The sequence below is a fragment of the Acanthochromis polyacanthus genome, chromosome 14 (genome assembly GCF_021347895.1).
Source record: "Acanthochromis polyacanthus isolate Apoly-LR-REF ecotype Palm Island chromosome 14, KAUST_Apoly_ChrSc, whole genome shotgun sequence".
Taxonomy (NCBI): domain Eukaryota; kingdom Metazoa; phylum Chordata; class Actinopteri; family Pomacentridae; genus Acanthochromis; species Acanthochromis polyacanthus.
The window spans coordinates 10,183,282-10,203,048 of record NC_067126.1 but is presented as its reverse complement, the minus strand read 5'-3'; the positions used below and the strand labels follow the sequence as shown (position 1 = coordinate 10,203,048).

Below are 19,767 nucleotides of genomic sequence, written 5' to 3'. Positions count from 1 at the left end.
TTATGGTATTTTATGTACAGAGTCTTTGAGTTTCTTGTAAAGCGCTTTATAAATGAAATTTATTATTGTTATTATTATTATTGTTATTATTATATTATTATTATTATTACTATAATCATTAATAATAATAATAATAATAATAATAATAATAATAATAATATTTTAATGTTAACAGAAGAATGAAGAAAGAGGGGAAAAATATAGGAGTTTTATATAATATAAAATATTTACTCTGTGGGTGTGAACACAAACTTTTATTGACCCTTCAGTGAGCTGGGTTTAAAGCCCCGCCCTTCCTGTTGTGTGGGCTCCTCCGATTGGCTACTTGTGTTTTCTACTCTCTTCTGATTGGTCAGAACCGCTGCCGGTGTTCCTGGGAGGAGGCAGCCGGCTCCGCTAGAAGCCTGCACCCGCTGTCAGCTCGGACCGGACATCACTCCGCTCCCTCAGCTAGCTGCTGAACTGTACCGTGGACGTTTATACTAAACCAGGTAGGTAGCATGTAATTTAACCGTTTTTACTTGCTTAGGTACAGCAAAACGAAAAAATGGCGACGTACAGGGAAGCAAAAGATGCTATCTCGTTTTAACATCTCTGTTGTGCAGCTACAGAGGTTAGCCGCAGCCCAGCTGGAAAGCTGCATAGAAATAACACATTAACACAAAATAAAATGTTTGTATTTGCATTTCAGTTTAAACCACTCCATTTAATGTCACTTTTAATGGTGCGTATTCAAATTTAATCGTATATAGCTGAAGCAAACCGACATAAGGTGGCTGTTCAGGCCTTTTGTAGCCTTCTTCCTGGTTTCCTATGTTGTCCTGTTCTTTATGAGAATATTTACTAGTAAAACTGCACTTTTACATGTCATTAACTGTTTATAGTCCTCCTGTAAGCTGGCTGCTACTCTCAGCAGTCTCCTCCCTATCGTGCTATCATCAGCCTGTGTGCAGACTTATGTAACTTCAGGAACATCCCGTAATATTCACCAGAAAACAAGGCTCAAATCTACAAGTTTTCAAACTGTCATCAGCGATGTGAATCACACCCAATCAGCTGTGTATTTCTCCACACATGAAATGACTTTATACCGCAAAACAACCAAACATGCTTGCAAAGTTAGGCATTTTTTAAATCCAAATTAGAGCTGAGGTGTTTAGTGAACCATGTGCTACAGGATTTTGTCATTTGTACTCGTTGGCACATTTCCCATTTAAGAGGATTGTTGTAGTGTTCAATCAACTGGAGCAAAGTTAAATGTTGAGTCACCGCCCAGACTGTTGTGAATGGATCCATTCATTCACTTTTTTTGTCATTCATTTGAAAACAGTGCTACAACTTCACTTTTTCTTTGTGCACCTAATTAGTCTTTTACTTTGAAGTTACTAAATAATGCAGAAATGTTGGCAAACTCTGTACAACATGTTTCTGAAGTAGGAAGTTCTCGTATCTACAGCAAGTTGTAAAAAGTTCAAGTTTTGTTGTGCAACAGGCAGAGGAAGTACACCTCTGATTCAGTGTGGTGCAGCTCTTGTTTGTAGGTACAGTTTGTAGATTTACACAGATGAAGCCACTGGAAAAGCAAAATTTAATGGTAAAAAAAGACATGAAAGTGTTAAATTATGTCATTAGGACTGCTGCTAGCAACTGTTTTAATTGTCAGTTAATCTAGGGAGTATTTTGTAATTATTTATTAGTTGTTTGGTCTTTAAAATGTCAGGAAATGGTGGGGAAAAAAAGCTCAAAGTTACGTCTTCCAATGTTTTCTTTGTACACAACCCAAAGATATTCAGTTTACTGTCACAGAGGAGGAAAGCAATTAGAAATGATTCGCATATAAGAAGCTAGAATCTGAGTATTTGACTAATTAAAGAAAAATACTCAAATTGATTCAGTTATTATCTAAGTAGTTTCTAAATAATTTAATATAATATGTCATAAGAGTGCATTTGTTGAAGCGTGCTGTTTGGAGCGTCTTTCCTGTCAAAAAGACCATTTCAGAGATACACGTTGTCATTCTTGCAGCACAAATATATACAACTTTGATCGTTTATGTGTTTCTCATTGCAGATATATCTGCAGATGAGGTCTGACTAGTTGCATTCTAGGTTCACATGTCTTTAGTTGTAATTCTAGTTAAAGATATTTTCAGTTCCCCTTCATTCAATATATCTATATTGTCCTTTTCAGATTCTTAAACTAAACTTGAGCTGGTCAGAAAGATGTTGTAGATATATATACAGATATATTTAAGTAGGATTGCTACTTGGTGATATGAGGTTGCAGATATCTGGAGTTGTCACAAGTTTCGGCTCACATTTCTCACATACTATGGAACTGCAGCCGTTTTACCACCATGTCAGGGCAGCCTGAGGCCAAAGTTTCAGTTAATTTTCACCACAAGTCTCTGAACAAAGCTCTCGTTCTTCACAAACTCCTTGTTAAAGAGCTGTTTTTCTTAATAATCTTATCCACCACGGTCGTTACTTTGCTTCACCAACATTCAGTGGGAAGCCTCACGAGTATCATCACAACAACTCAGAACAGAAATAATGAGATATCTGCAGATCTTATTCTTCTCAGTCCTAATTGAATTGCAGAGATCTTTCGCTGTGGTTTTGACTGGTCAGAATGATGTTGCAGATATCTGTAATTTTAATTCTCAATAGGCACATCTTTCTTGAATCCTTTTATTTAAGACAGCGACAACAGGGGGAAAAGAATGGGTATCAAAATCTACATTTAAAAAAATCAAAGATTGTTTTCAACATTACAAAAGTAACTCTGTGGCAGAAAATCAATGTGAAAAAGCATCTTAAAAGAACATTTTCTATTTCAGTGACAGTTTGGACTACAGCTCCACAGAAACACTGCACAAAATGTAAACATTTTACAATAATGTTCCACAGGAAAGCTGCTCTGTCTTTCTTTAATTTTTGTCTTCACCATGCTCTTGACGGTCCACATTCTCTATTTTTGTCTCCAGGATCGAAGATGTCTCCGAAAATCAAGGCTGGCTCTGTGGTGGAGATGCAGGGAGACGAGATGACTCGGGTCATCTGGGAGCTCATTAAGGAGAAGCTCATCTTCCCGTACCTGGAGCTCGACCTGCACAGGTGAGGAGGAGTCGTGCAAAGATCACATTATCATTTGAACGCTGCAGTACATTCAGCACATGTGTAATTATTCATAATAAATACACTTCTGTCTACATGGCAGGACGGTGCACCGTGGTAACTGCTGCTCCCCCGGGCAGCGACGTCTTGGTGAAATTGCATAAAAAAGGGAAATCAGTTAACATTTCCTGCTGGCCTGGCATTTCTGGTTGGGCTTGTTTGTCCTGGATTCTCCCTGTGGAGTGTAAACAGCAAAGCAATGTATGAGAGGATCCTTTATCTTGCAAAGCATCAAGGCATAAAGTTAAGATCCCAGGTTTTCAAAAACTGAGAAATTGAATTTAAAGTTAAAGGTCAGCAACAATAAAAATCCTAATTGCGAATAAACTGCAGTACAGACATCATTACACCTAATAAAGACCCATTATGCTGCTGGCACAATACCTTACACCGTTATGATGACAATATTTTTTGACGGACAACCTTTGAGATCACGTGTCCAATAATTTTGTAGTAAACGTTCGTTCAACCACTTCTTCTTATCTCTTGCATGGACTTTGTTCGGACTTATGCGTTGTTTATACGACCTCTGCATAAAGCTCCCATATCTCCTACTGAGAAGTGTGAGCAAATGCATTGAACTTGAACTTTTCTAGAAATATTTCACAATGTTTATATCATTACTTCTTGCATCATTCATTGAAATTAATTGGTTCTTGTGCAACTGGCTTTGGAAGAACAAATTTGATTCAATGTGGTGTAATATGACAGAATTATCTCAACTGAGGTCATTGTAAAAACAAACACACCTAACAGGTTACAAGGCAATCTTGATAGTGATCGCAGGCATAAAAGTAGAGAAATATGTCAACTAGGCCGGAATGTTCTACTTCAGTTCTGGGACAAATGTTCTTGCTTTTACCTTTAATATGTTACTCTTTACACATATCTACAATTCAGCTAAACTCTTACTAGCTGTAATTAAAGTTTCAGATATCTACAGTTTATTTATGACGAGTTATAAATCAGGATACCTTTGTCCTATGTAGATATCTGAAATTAAGTTTGAACTGGGTGTAATTATATTGTCGCCATCTCAAACTGAACTCTGACTTGTCCAAATGAAATCTCCAGATTTGACGCTGCATTTGCCAGAGGTGGTCTGATTCACCAAATATAGACTGTGGGTATAAGTGTGCACTTGGCCATTCATTTCACTTAATCCTTCCACTTTCTGCAGGTTGCTGTTTTCATATTTTTCTTCACTATTCCAAACAACCTCTAAGCAGCAACATACACACTGGAAAGTACAAGTTGGGGACCACAGGTTTAGCTTCTTCTCAGATCCTCATGGAGGTTAAATCGGCCAAATTAATACATCTCTGGACAGCATAGCTTCCAGGTATAAACATGAGTTAGATAGATAGATAGATACTTTATTAATCTCCAAAGAGAAATTCACATCATTAATCATAAACCTTTCTGTAATCTTTCTGTATCCTTTCTGTAATCTTTCATGACAGGACTATGAGACTATGACATTTAGCTTATCTAGCTATCAAAGTTGATTTTACTGTCATTAAAGGACCAAAACAACTTGTGAAATGCATCCCTGGAAAATACCAGACTCCAACTCACAGTAATGATGTCTGAGATACCTGCAGCTGTAATTTTGACCAATCTAATGTAAAATGCAGAGATTTCTTACTGGGATTTTAACTGCTTGAAATAACACGTAGATATGTAGAATAAGGATAGAGCGATTGTCAGCTAAGGCAGTTATTGTGGCCAACATTTGGCGTTATTTTAATTATCTATGTCAGGAAATTGTGGACCAATTGTTGATAAATAAAATGCACTATTTCAGGTCTTATGCAGTCTCCTCTCTCTGTCTGCCGTCATTCTAGGGTCTCAGAAAAATATTTCTCAAGCAGCAAAAACTCAACAGGAAACATAAATCAGAATATTAGCTTCTCTCACACTGGCTAAGGCTATGCTAACGGCTAGCGGCGAAGTTAGAAGGCAGCCACAGATTAACCTAAAACAGAGTGTGGAAAACAATAATGTTTTAAGATCTGGATCTTAGTGAGTAGTAAAAGGAATAGAAATCATTGAAATATTAAGAGAAGAACGACAGACGGAACTGCAGGAGACAAATTGATCAGTCTCAGTGGTTCCACATGAACAGAGGAGATAATTTAATCACTCTTATTTCTATTTTGCATGTTTATGTTATTGTTAATGAAGCAGTCTAGATATGAATGTCAGGTTTCCTGCTATCACATGCTGGTAAAACGGTACATTTAATGCGTATCAGTTCCAAATATCGGTTGTCAGTCTTTCTTAATCGCCAATAGTCGGCATCAGTATCGGCCATGGAAAATCCATGTTGATCGATCCCTAATTTAAATAAAAAATCTAATTTATGATTCGTCAGAATGATGTTATCAATATCTGTAATTTTAATTCTGAATAGTCAAACAGACGTGCAGATTAGCATTTCTTTTTTGCTGACAAATAAGGATGGTTTTTTTTTTACCTTGCTGACATGTTTCAGCTGCTGTCTGCAGTCTTTCTCAGAAGCTTCATCTGACGTGTTGATGACGTGTCTTTTTATGAGACGGTTAAAAAACCATACTTACTAATTTGTCAACAAAAAAGAAATGCTAATCTGATATAAAAAGATGGCCAAATGAACATAATGAATCCAATAAATGTGCAGGTTTTGTGGAGAGTGTATCAGGAATGCATCAACTTGCTGAATACATAAACAGACACACAAGCAAACATATCGGAACAACTGAAGACATCGTTCTCGATCAACCGGGTCCTGTTTGTTTTCTGCATCTGCCTCAGTCGCATGTATGCAGTCAGTTTCTGAGCGTTGTATTGTTGTGGTCTGGTGTTGGCTTTCATGGGAAGGAGGGGCTGAAAGTAGGTAAAAGGTCACGTCTGCTTTTAAACAAAGCAATAGAGTGTACAAGAAAGCTCGAAGGCAATTGCCTGAAAGGAATGATAAGCACTTGGAGCTTGTTTTTTAGGCTAAAGGTGCTTCCTCCTCTTCTCAGCAGCTCATTGAAGCCACGACGTTCCTTGAGCGTAACAAGTGGAGCAGCATATCCAGTTATCTTGGCAGAGGGCCAGGCGTGATTGCACAACCGAAGCCTTGCTTCTTTTGTCTTTGCGTCGCTGGCTGGATTTGCAGATCTCCTCACTGACAGCAGAAAGAAGCAACAGAATGAGCACAGTGGCAGAAAAAGTGGGACACTGTGTCAGGTTCTGTGAGGAATATAATTAGCCTCAGTACGGTGTGAATAAAGTCCTGGCAGCACTTTGAGTTCCTCCTCTGTTGGAAGCCAGCTCACATTCACCACTCATATCCCTCACGTCCTTTGACACAGTAATCATGTTTCACATCACAGCCGTTGTACTTTAGCCTTCTAGCGAGCGAAAACGGTGACGTGCTCATTTTTACTGCGTTGGTCAGTCAGTGCTGCAGGGCTGCTGTTAAATGGTGTAGAAATAATCTTTTCCTCAAACAGACGGACTTTGTTTATGGTGCCTCATGCCTCTGATGCTCAGATTCTAAACAGTCGTCACGTTTGTTCAACCCATCTCTTCTTCCTACATCTCTGATTAGCTCTCTTACCCCCATGCACACAAATATCGGTGTATAATGTGTCACGCAATGGTAGATGGCACTGAATAGGAGGCAGATTTACAGATCCAAATCAAAACACTCCTTAAACTTCTGACAATTATTTACTTGTGGAAAGCTGCAGATTAATCAGATTATGTCATGCAGTTTGACATATATATTGGCAAAAAACAAACACTTAGTTAGGCATGTTTATATTGGCCAAGTGCCCAAAGAACAAAATATAAAAAAGATCTAAAGCCTCCCATCCAGTTTAAGTAGTATCTTTGTGCAGCGACACTCGGCTCCCGGTGCTCCTGCAACGCTTGTATCAGTCCCTGGAAGTCCTGATATGTCACCAAATCATGCGTAATCTGCACTGAATCTCTTAAACATTGTCAAAACAGCAACACTTGAACTTCAATTTCACGTTTGGTAAGAAGAAGAAGTCAAAGGGGGCCCAATCTTGAGAAAAGGTCAGGTGAACAGCAACAGTTATGTTGTTGTGGTCAAAAAATTTTGTGCCTTATCACCATGTTGTTACCAGACACACCCACATTCTGTCATGTCACAGTTCAGGTTGTTTAAAACACCTCAGTCAAACTTTGGCAGTTGGATTTAAGCTGCACAACCCTGTGAATGTTCCTAGTGCTCCTGACTTGACGTTCTTCCTGTAGTTTTGGAAACTGCAACTCTTTGACTATGCAAAATGTAGTTTCTTCTCTTAATGGTAGCTGCAACCCCACCAGTGATGATCCTCAGTGTGAAGGTTGGATCATCCAGCTGCTGAACTGGCATTTATACCTACCAGTGGTCACAAAAACCTTTGTAACATGGTCAACAACGTGGTCTCTTGGCTTACAACACTTCCTGCTTGAACAGTCCCAGAACTTTTTGATCACACCAAATAGAGTTCAACATCTGTACTGAAACTCAGAAACAATGTTGTACCAGATAATTTCAACACATTTCCAGAACATGATAGATATCAGCTTCGTCTTTGGCACCATTAACTCTCTTTTTTCCATCTCCTCCCTCAAAGCTACGACCTCGGCATGGAAAACCGAGACGCTACAGACGACAAGGTGACGGTTGAGGCGGCGGAGGCGGTCCGGCGTTACAACGTGGGCATCAAGTGCGCCACCATCACGCCGGACGAGAAGCGGGTGGAGGAGTTCAAGCTGAAGCAGATGTGGCGCTCGCCCAACGGGACCATCCGTAACATCCTGGGAGGCACCGTGTTCAGGGAGGCCATCATCTGTAAGAACATCCCCCGACTGGTGCCCGGCTGGGTCAAACCCATCATCATTGGCAGGCACGCCCACGGAGACCAGGTACCTTCATACACTCCTGCAAAGTGAAAAAAAAAAATGAATCAATGCAAGTCAGGTTGAGAGACATGAGACTGGCTGAAATGCTTTTGTTTTGGTTTGTCCACTGCTAAAAAAGGTAAGAGAACGTCACAGTATAACACTATTTCAGCTAAACTTCTGAGATATCGATGTGTACAGTCAGGAATCGTAAGTCCTTGTGAATCCCTCTACTCATTGGGTTAACAATTTTGGTTTCCACTATCCATTCTTTTCAATAATAATTACACAGTGTATATCAATTTCTATTTATTTAAGTGTTCCCTATAATTTTTCCAATGTATTTCAGTGAATTAAAGGCAAACATTTACAGTTTAAAAACATGAAAACAAAATATTTAAATTTCTTAACCAGTTTTGTAAGGATGTGTTTCATTACTGAAGCATAAAAGGCATTTTTGCTAGTCAAATGTACAAAATAACAGGAAAATGCATAGATTTTGTGCTCATCCTGACCTTAGAAATGACCATTTAGACCAGGGGTCGGCAACCTTTAACACTCAAAGAGCCATTTCGACCCGTTTCCCACAGAAAAGAAAACACCGGGAGCCGCAAAATCCTTTTGGCATTTAAAATGAAGACAAGGCTGCATATATCGTTTTTTTTTTTTTTAGTTACCTCTATGCCCTTGTTAATCAGTCGTGATTAATGAATTACAAAGCCTCTAATTAGATAGATTCATTTTTTAATTGTGTCCTTCCACCAATATTTATCTTACTTGGTTAATGTCATTTTTGCTCCTGGACCTCATATGTTACGTAATGTTAGCTGGAAATCAATATTTTGCGAATGTCTATTTAACTTGTAAAATCTAGCTATATCTATTTATCTTAAGCTAATAACTTTTCTCCGGTAAGTCGCTGCCCTATTTTTCCAAGACGACACTCCTCTGACTCTCTGACCTGCTGCCTGGATGTGACATCGAGCCGTGTTCTTGCGAGTAGCGTGTATTACCCTATCATGAGTACTTTTGACTCAAAGACGTGTCTTTCTTGGAGTGGAGCTTTAATATACAGGCTTGCCATTCTTGAGTACAAAACGATGTGAAACTACAGGCGTTGCTTCTCCAGGAGTAAAATTTAAAAAAGGCATGAAACTTGTGGGAATCGGAAGCTCCGTGTTGTCTCTCTGCTGAAGCTTTGCGCTTTCATGTCACAGGCACAGCACATCCGGTGAAGTGACACGTCAAAGTAAGAGCGGTAATTTCACAATAAAATTCTCTATATTAAAATGCATTGAAACGCGCCTGAAAGGCCGAACAATTTATTTTCCAAAGTTACAGGGAGCCACAACAGAGGGCTGAAAGAGCCGCATGCGGCTCCGGAGCCACGGGTTGCCGACCCCTGATTTAGACAAACTAATCTGAATTGAGAATCAGCCTCACATATAAGCCCTTTCTAAAGGCAGAGAAACTTAAATAAGCTTTCCCAGTATGTGACAAACCTCTTACTGAAGCACTCAGAGTGGTGCGTTACTGCACAACTCAGTAACAAGCCGACTACTCAGTGAGTTCACAGTTTATTCCAGACATTGTGGGGTTGTCAGGAGAGACTCAGTCAATAATTATGATTCACCGGCTGTCCTTTGGACCACAGAGCACTGCCTCCACAGCAGCAGAGCTAAAGCACAGTTTAGCTCATGGTGCTCTGCCAAAGTCAACAGGGGGAAGAAGGGCAGGTGAAGTGTCAGGGTGCTGATGGTTGCATAATAGCCAGTAGATGTCAGAGTTATATACACTGACTGCCGAGTCCCGCTGAGGTGTTTACGACTCTGTTTTATACATTTTATGAGCTGTAATGTTTAGTGGGTTCAAACGGCTCTTTATAATGAACCCCTTTGCTTCCCCACTGTGTCTCCACAGTACAAAGCCACGGACTTTGTGGTGCCTGGACCTGGGAAGGTGGAGATGATCTACACACCAACCAGTGGAGAGCAAGTCAAGTTTGTCGTCCATGAGTTTGAGGGTAAGAACGAGTCAGGTCGCTCACAAAATCACAACAACCCCGTAAGTTTCAGTATGATTCAGTGTTATTTAATTTAAGCAAACCTGCAGGGGTTGTTTATGCCTACACTGACGTAGTTCAGGCCGCACGCTGTGGTTCAATTGACGTAAGCTCTAGACTGTCAAGTCATTGAGTTTGCAATTTCATGCCATCCTGTTTGTGTCACACTTTTGTTGGTTTCTCATGTTAGAGTCCTCCACCACGTTTTAAATCTGTTACACGGTGAATATTGAACTGAAGCTTGACTTTTAAAAGTCAAATTGCAGTGTCTCAGTCAACCACAATTTATTTTCCCCAAATCATGCGGCCTTAACTTCTAACTGCATGTGAAAAATCTATTTATTCAAGTTGGATGTCGATTCTTTTTTTTTAGATATAAATGGTGGATATGTATTTTTTAAATTGTTTTTACCTGCCTCATATCAGCTCATTGTAAGTTATGGGTGTTTTATGAGTACTATCAGTACTGTCTACATTTAATTTTATCACGCTGCAGTATTCTGTACACAGAGCATCTTTTGATTGGCTATACACACGTGGACAAAATTGTTGGTACCCCTCAGTTAAAGAAGGAAAAACCCACAATTCTCACTGAAATCACTTGAAACTCACAAAAGTAACAATAAATAAAAATTTATTGAAAATTAGATAATCAAAATCAGCCATCACTTTTGAATTGTTGATTAACATAATTATTTAAAAAAACAAACTAATGAAATAGGGCTGGACAAAAATGATGGTACCCATAACTTAATATTTTGTTGCACAACCTTTTGAGGCAATCACTGCAATTAAACGATTTCTGTATTTGTCAATGAGCGTTCTGCAGCTGTCAACAGGTATTTTGGCCCACTCCTCATGAGCAAACAGCTCCAGTTGTCTCAGGTTTGATGGGGGTCTTCTCCAAATGGCATGTTTCAGCTCCTTCCACATATGTTCAATGGGATTCAGATCTGGGCTCATAGAAGGCCACTTTAGAATAGTCCAACGCTTTTCTCTCAGCCATTCTTGGGTGTTTTTGGCTGTGTGTTTTGGATCGTTGTCCTGTTGGAAGACCCATGACCTGCGACTGAGACCAAGCTTTCTGACACTTGGCAGCACATTTCTCTCCAGAATGCCTTGATAGTCTTCAGATTTCATCGTACCTTGCACACTTTCAAGACACCCTGTGCCAGATGCAGCAAAGCAGCCCCAAAACATTACTGAGCCTCCTCCATGTTTCACCGTAGGGACAGTGTTCTTTTCTTCCTATGCTTGGTTTTTGAGTCTATGAACATAGAGTTGATGTGCCTTACCAAAAAGCTCCAGTTTGGTCTCATCTGTCCAAAGGACATTCTCCCAGAAGCTTTGTGGCTTGTCAACATGTCACAGGAACTTCAAGCTGTTTAGAGATGGTCTTATAGCCTTTACCTTTAAGATGTTTGTCTGTAATTTTTTTTCGGATGTCCTGGGACAATTCTCTCCTTCGTTTTCTGTTGTCCATGTTCAGTGTGGTACACACCTTTTCACCAAACAGCAGGGTGACTACTTGTCTCCCTTTAAATAGGCAGACTGACTGATTATGAGTTTGGAAACACCTGTGATGTCAATTAAATGACACACCTGAGTTAATCATGTCACTCTGGTCAAATAGTTTTCAATCTTTTATAGAGGTACCATCATTTTTGTCCAGGCCTGTTTCATTAGTTTGTTTTTTTAAATAATTATGTTAATCAACAATTCAAAAGTAATGGCTGTTTTTGATTATTTAATTTTCAATAAATTTTTATTTATTGTTACTTTTGTGAGTTTCAAGTGATTTCAGTGAGAATTGTGGGTTTTTCCTTCTTTAACTGAGGGGTACCAACAATTTTGTCCACGTGTGTACACTGTATATAAAGATTGACTTTCTGTCAACACTTCCTCTAATTGTACAAACATGAAGTCAAACTGTTGTACAATTGGGTACTGCACTGTTTAGCTGGTGATGTCATTTGCAGCATGCTTGTACTCAACAGATGCAGATTGCAGGTATATGCAGTTTGCAATCACATGCATATTTTCTGCAACATCTTTGGAGGGGTCTAAGGGCTAAAAGTGTTGGATAGGTCTGTTTCTAATGTGAAGTATTGGGACCTAATCATAAAAACTGCCTTGACTTGTGGTAAAGTTTCATGTTAGATAAACAGGTGTGCAAATATCACCCCTGTCTAAAATGAGAAATATCTCAGAACAAAAGGTGTCAAATATCATAATGTGGGTGTCAGTAAATAGAACTAAGCTGGGCTGATATCACAGAGAAGCTTTCACAAGTCCATTTTCTTATCACGTTCATATTATAAATGTGAAAACACACTGTAGAAAGTGTGTGTTTCTGTTGTGTTAAAACTGTTCACACTGAGCAAACTGAAGGAGACTTTCAGCCGTTGAGTAATTCATCGGTTCAGTAAGTTAAAGGTTCAGAATCTCCCAAACACTGTGAAATTTGATAAGGATACAGACAAAATAGTTTTTCAGCAGACCCAAATAATCGAATGGCTCCAGCAGAGGCCCTTTTTTTTTTTTTATTACTGGCACTTGATAAGGGAAAGTAGTCTAAAATTTTCAAAGAGGGTGGATTATTAAGTGTATAGAAGGATATGTCCTACTGAAAACAGTCTTCAGTCGTCATTTCACCAAATGTTGAGGCCTCTCACATCAGAAGAATTTGATGTGTGCGAAGTATGTCAAGCTAAGGATGTCAAAATTGTTCAAAATGACTTAAAACCAGTTCAAAATGACTCAATTGTCCTAAATGGCTTAAACTTTGTCTAGAATTGCAGAAAATTTAACCACAATGATTCAAAGCCGGTTCAGAATATGTCAAAATTGGTCTAAAATGACACATAATTGAATAACTTGAAACCTGTTCAAAATGACCAAATCTTTCCAAAATAGCTCAAAATTTGTCCAGAATGACAGAATATTTGACCACAACGACTTAAGGCTGATTCAAAATGACTGGAAATGTGTCCAAAATGACTCAAAATTTGTCTAAAATTACACAAATTTGACTGCAATGTCTTGAACCGGTTCAAAATGACTCACATTGTCCTGAATAACTCAAAAATTGTGTAGAATGACAGAAGATTTGACCACAATGATTCAAAGCTGACTCAGAATTACTAAAAATTTGCCTACACGGACACATAATTTGACCAAAATAACTTGAAACCAGTTCAGAATGACTCAGTTGTCCTAAATGACTTAGACTTTGTCTAGAATGAAACAAAAAATGACCACAGTGACTCAACGCTGGTTCAAAGTTAGTCAGAATTTGTCCAAAATGATGCCAGATTTGTCTTGAATGGCAGATAATTTGAACACAGTGACTTAAAGCTGGTTCAAAATTAGTCAAAATTAGTTGAGAATGACTCAAAATTGTCCAAAAATGACAATAAATTTGATAGAAACTACAACAAAAAAATGTTTACAGATTGTATTTCCAAATGTCTCTGTGATGGTGCTGTGTAGTTAATCTGCGGCTTGTATTTGCGTGTGTTTGTTGTGCAGGTACAGGCGGTGTGGCTTTGGGCATGTACAACACAGATAAGTCCATCAGAGACTTTGCTCACAGCTCCTTCCAGATGGCTCTGTCCAAGGTGTGTCCACTCTACCTCAGCACCAAGAACACCATCCTGAAGAAGTACGACGGGCGCTTCAAGGACATCTTCCAGGAGATCTACGAGAAGTAAACATAAATAAACATCTACAAAAACACATGCACCACTTATCCTTCTACAAGACCAGAGCTTTAAGGCGTTGCCACCTTTTTGTGTCTTTCAGGGAATATCACACTCAATTCGAGGCCAAAGGAATCTGGTACGAGCACCGTCTCATCGATGACATGGTGGCTCAGGCCATGAAATCTGAGGGAGGCTTCATCTGGGCCTGCAAGAACTACGACGGAGATGTTCAGTCTGACTCTGTGGCACAAGGTTGGTGAAATAAAAGCACATTTCCACTTCAATGCACCGAATACCCCCAACAGACCATCTTCAATTTGACAGATTTTTATACATGTCTGACATATTTTTTATGTTCCCAAATTTCCTAAACTATTTGAAGCACTATGAATTGGGAAACCATGATTTTTCTTTTCTTCCAGCAACAATATTGTAGAACTCTTCCAGTTGGGACACTATTTGAGTGGTTTTACCATCATACCTGCTCAGTGATTGCCCTAATGTTGGCCATGAATGCAAAATACAAATTTTAATGATGTTTTTCTTCTTGAATTATACCTCTGAAAGTACTTATGCTTAACCAAAGCTCTTATTGGTGCCAATCACTGGAGAAAGAAGATTACCTTCTTAGGGTAAAAAAGTAAGGTTTTATGGTTGGTAGAATATCAGAATACAGTGAAAAAAACTTGATTTTTTTTTTAACCAAATTTGCACCATCATATAACCGGTTTGTATTATTCAATCAAAGCAGGGTTGTACTATTGGAGATTACATGTAGATATCAATAATCCTGCAAAATTTCTGGACTGTAGCTCCATTATTTCTCAAGTTATGACTCTTTAAATGTTGATCCACAGATTGCCACAAAAATTAATCCCAAACGTCAACATGCCCAGCTGCTCTTTTAAGGATTTTTTGCTCAAAAACGTATGCTACTTTTGATCCCAGATTTTACACATGAACAACTCAAACAATATGCACCACTTTAAAAACAATCTGTCATATTATCGATCATCAGGTGTGTGGAATTTGGTGAATTGAGGGGGAATGACCCATGTATATATATATTTTTGTATTTTCTAACAGTGTTCTTTACATTACATAGTAAAATCACGAAAATAAATATGACTTTATGCATTCAATAAACAAATTAGGTTTCACCTATCATACCTGCCAGATAATGACATGTGTAATTATTGACCATAAAAGCAAAAAATGCAATTTCAGTATTTGTTTTCTTATAAAGTATGCCTCTGACTGACTCTACATTTTTAAAGCTACTATTGGTGCCAAGTACTGGGGGGAAAAAGAATCAGCTTCTTAGTGTAAAAAATCTAAGTTTTATGGTTGGTGGACTATCGGAATAGAAAAAAACATTTTTGGACCAAATTTGCACCATTGCATAAATGCTTTGTATTTTTCTATTAAAGCACGGATGTACCATTGAAGATTACATGTAGACAGAAGAAAACCTGCAAATTTCAGGACTGTAGCTACATTATTGGTCAAGTTATGGCTCGTCAAACATTGATCCACAGAAAACCTATGCAAAATTCAATCTCTATACGTTTTTCCCTCCAAAACTTACACCTATGACCAAAGCTTTTACACGTTCTACTTGGACAAAATAAAAATCAGACAAACATGAGATGGTCAGACGTGAACTTTCTTTTTAAATTTGGTAAATTGGGGTGGAATGACCCCAAAGCGTCTCTTAAAATGTCAGATTTTACATGTCAGTTTCAGAGATCTGATGTTTTGTTTTGACTCTTGCAGGTTATGGATCTCTGGGTATGATGACCAGCGTGCTGATCTGCCCTGACGGACGTACGGTTGAGTCTGAGGCCGCCCACGGCACCGTGACCCGCCACTACAGACAACACCAGCAGGGAAAAGAAACCTCCACCAACCCCATCGGTAGGAGGACGAACTGAAGCGTCTAGCAGCTTCAAAACAGTCGTATTTAATTGATTATAATGCCAATTTTATGTTTGTGCAGCCTCCATCTTTGCGTGGACCCGAGGCCTCCTCCACCGGGCCAAACTGGACAACAACGCAGAGCTGCGAGTGTTTGCTGAGGCGCTGGAGGCCGTCTGCATTGAGACCATCGAGGCCGGTTTCATGACCAAGGATTTGGCGATCTGCATCAAGGGAATGCCAAAGTGAGTCACATGTTAGACAGAGTGTGCTTTTCTTGTTGTGCTAATTAAGGTGTTTTTAGATCCTCTATGAATCTGATTCTTTTTTGTTATTTGCTAGTACAGAGTCCAATTCTGGAGAGAACAGTGTTGGCCCAAACATTCTTGTTTCATCCAAACCGTAGTAAAAATCATATCGTTTATCATATATACTTAAATTAAAGATATCAAAGTTTAAAATCAAAAATCAAAGATAATCTGTGAAAACATAATTTCTGAAACTAATGGAGACTCACTATGTAGGAGTCATGGTGTTACACTGACTGCATACTTCAGTCGTACTTCTCTTTCACATTTTCTATCGCTGTGACTGCCCAAATAAAAGCTTAAAATATAAAAAAATCTCTGGCAGGCTGCAGATGTCATCGACAGAGAGACTACAGAGCCACCGGCCAAGCTCAATTCTGGCCCAACATCAAGTTCCACTCTGAATTAACGTGAATTATCGACAGTTGATCAACCTGCTGCCGGCAGCGTTCGGCCTGAATGTGTGTAAACTGAATTAATTTACTGGCCAGACAGTTTTCCACTTTCACACTAATCTACACTTGTAGAGAAATTCTCATGTTTATGGAGAGCAGTGAACATTAACAGTCTGTAGAAGGCTGAGTGGACAAAAAGGACAACAATATAATACTTGGGACTTGAGTTTCTCCAGTTCAAGCTACTTTCTCCTTCTCGTCGGCAACATTTCAGAGGGAAATATTCGGCTTTCTACTTCACACATCAGTCTAAGAGCTTTTTTAAAAATGCAGATTTATCACAATATATAATAATCTGATAGTTACAGATTGAATCAGAGGTTTCCAGCCTTTCTGCCTTTTTTCTTCCAAACATCATCGTGTTCACATTCCAGATGTCCATGAGCTATAAACAGCTCAGAGAAGTACTGATTTTTTTCCCTTTTAAACATTTCATTTCAGTCATTTCAATAAAATTATCCAAGTTCTCAGCCAAAATCAAAAATCTGAGAAAAACTAAGAGGAAATGTGTCGATCAGTAGGTTCAGTCAGAGGGACAAACCAGCTTGATGAGTTTTCTTTTTATTTAGCTATGTTGGTACTTTTTTTATGACGTTTTGGTCAAAACAAGTTTTCAAACCATAAATCATTTGAAGTCCGCTCCCTCGCTGCCTTAAAAGTCTGAATAAACTGCACTTTGGTGGATTAATCAGTTCAAAGTCATTGCACGAGCTGTGTAACATCGGACACCACATGTTCAGCTCGGTGCATTGATCTGCTACGTATTAGAAGACATTCTGAGTCAGTGACATGACGAGAAATAACAGTGAAGATTTTCTGAGATGTTGTCCTTCAAACAACTTTAAACTTCAACATGTGAAAAAACTTGCTGAAAGTTGGATAATGTGCAATTAAAAGAAAATAAATGTTGAAAACTTTTTGCTATATCAAGCTGCAATCTTTTTAGATATGTATATTTTATGCTAGGGCTGCACAGTGTCCTAGTGGTTAGCACTTTCGCCTTGCAGCAAGAAGATCCCTGGTTCAAATCCCGGCCTGGGCCTGGGATCTTTCTGCATGGAGTTTGCATGTTCTTCCTGTGCATGCGTGGGTTTTCTCCGGGTACTCCGGCTTCCTCCCACAGTCCAAAAACATACTGAGGTTAATTGGTTACTCTAAATTGTCCGTAGGCGTGAATGTGAGTGTGATTGTTTGTCTGTATATGTAGCCCTGCGACAGACTGGTGACCTGTCCAGGGTGTCCCCTGCCTTCGTCCGAGTCAGCTGGGATAGACTCCAGCACCCCCTGTGACCCTAGTGAGGATCAAGCGGTGTATAGAGAATGGATGTATATTTTATGCTATAAAAATTTCAGACAGATGCGAGATGATTTTGCAATACCAGCATGTAAATGGACTTGACAGCAAATCAGGATCAGACTTACAGACTTTATACGATTTCCACATCACCAACTAAATACATGTGGAGTTCCCATGGCAACGCAATGCACACAGTGTGTGATACTGTAACTAAACGGCTTCATTCAGTGGTTTTTGGTAACGTGCAGAATCAACAGGTTTACAAATAAAACATTTTCCCTCAGCTGAGGATCTCTATCACTCATTAATCAGCTCCAAACACGCTTCTTACAGCCAATTTAAATCTGAAACTCAACAAAGGTTAGCTTCACAGCATCAGTTACCATGGAGGTCTAGCAGGTTAACAGAGACAAACCTTCATGACACTGAAAATTCAGACTTTAGGCTCAACGTAACTCGCCAACCCGCTAATCTTGCGTCGTAGTTCAGCCCTCAGATCTTGTCTGTGGAAGAATGCAGGACATGTGAAGTTTGTAACACCCGTTTCCTGTCAGATTTCTGTTTTCTGACCGTTTTTCCTCTCTCTTTTGTCTGCAGCACCACTCGGGCCGACTACCTGAACACCTTCGAGTTCCTGGACAAGTTGGCGGATAACCTGAAGGTGAAGCTTACCAGCAAGCTGTGATCTCCCCTCCGAGCTGCAGCCGTTAAAGACAGACACACACATAATCCAAACACATCACAACATCTAGCCAACCTGTGAGCTGCCACAGAGAGCTCAGGACTGCAGGAGAACTCTGAGTTAGTGGAAGGAGGGCGACTCGTCTGGGATGAAGGAGACTCTGACCACCATCATCATCACGACTAATCTGAGAACTCCAGCATCTGCAGCCTCCAGCTCCAACCTGCTGGCTCTTGTTTACTCGTCAGTATTTGTGTTGGATGGGGGACTGAAGGAAGTGTCTGGACCTTCACTGCCTTATTCGTTTTGTGTCAAATCATCATCATCAACAAAGCCTCAGCAATGTCGTGTTTTTAGAGCCTGAATCTCACTAATGAATCACTGTAGCAGAGCGATGAAGCATTCCTGAAAATTTACACCACGAAACACAGAAGTTCTAACTTTGTAAAGAAACTACTATTAGTTTTTGTACTGTTTCTGCTCAGTTGTGTATTTATTTGTCCTCCCGGTCTGTCTGTGTGTGTGTGTCTGCATTAACGTCCAGTATAACACATCATCTCCTGCCAAATAATAACAATCATCTGTTGGTTTGTAAATCAACATTAAACACTTATTCATTCCTGATGTGATAACTCGTAATAAATGAGTTTTTGAGAGACTGAATGAGTTTTTTGTGTTTAAGATGAGAAACCACAACAAAATAAGGAAAAGAAACACACACACAGCACATACATACACTTAAAGGATTAAACGAAAAAGAATCTACTGTAGTATTAAATAAAAAGATGCAAACTGAAGCCGCCGATAATTAAAGGACAAAATTTTCCACTTTCTTGAACTTGTAGTACGCGTTAATGATGACTATTCAATGAGAAAGTAAATGTTTTTCATGGGAGTCACATTTAAGCAATCTAGACTTCCTTATTCAAGTTTACGGGGGGCGGGGGGGGGTCCACTCCTCTTCAATGGCTGTGTGAAGTTGCTGGATATTGGCAGGAACTGGTACACACTGTCGTATACGCCGATCCAGAGCATCCCAAACATGCTCAGTGGGAGACATGTCCGGTGAGTATGCTGGCCATGCAAGAACTGGGACGTTTTCAGCTTCCAAGAATTGTGTACCGATCCTTGCAACATGGGGCCGTGCATTATCCTGCTGCAACATGAGGTGATGTTCTTGGATGTATGGCACAGCAATGGGCCTCAGGATCTCGTCACGGTATCTCTGTGCATTCAAAATGCCATCAATAAAATGCACCTGTGTTCTTCATCCATAGCA

The 19,767-nt window shown here is 39.4% G+C and overlaps 1 protein-coding gene across 1 annotated transcript; it reads left to right on the top strand.

Annotated features, from left to right (window-relative positions):
- The first annotated feature begins 348 nt into the window (after positions 1–348).
- On the top strand, positions 349–19,146 carry idh1 (isocitrate dehydrogenase (NADP(+)) 1). The gene is made up of 9 exons (XM_022208809.2): positions 349–491; positions 2,987–3,116; positions 7,796–8,087; positions 9,984–10,086; positions 13,657–13,834; positions 13,930–14,081; positions 15,606–15,746; positions 15,829–15,991; positions 18,404–19,146. Exons 2-9 carry the CDS (start codon positions 2,995–2,997, stop codon positions 18,489–18,491), a joined length of 1,239 nt encoding a protein of 412 aa, XP_022064501.1. The 5' UTR covers positions 349–491; positions 2,987–2,994; the 3' UTR covers positions 18,492–19,146.
- Positions 19,147–19,767: the final 621 nt, after the last annotated feature.

Bases quoted from the DNA above. Each gene is read 5' to 3' on its own strand.
- idh1 (XM_022208809.2), top strand. From the start codon at position 2,995: ATGTCTCCGAAAATCAAGGCTGGCTCTGTGGTGGAGATGCAGGGAGAC. The intron at 14,082-15,605 runs GTTGGTGAAATA...TGACTCTTGCAG, and splicing joins GTCTGACTCTGTGGCACAAG to GTTATGGATCTCTGGGTATG. The intron at 15,992-18,403 runs GTGAGTCACATG...TTTTGTCTGCAG, and splicing joins TGCATCAAGGGAATGCCAAA to CACCACTCGGGCCGACTACC.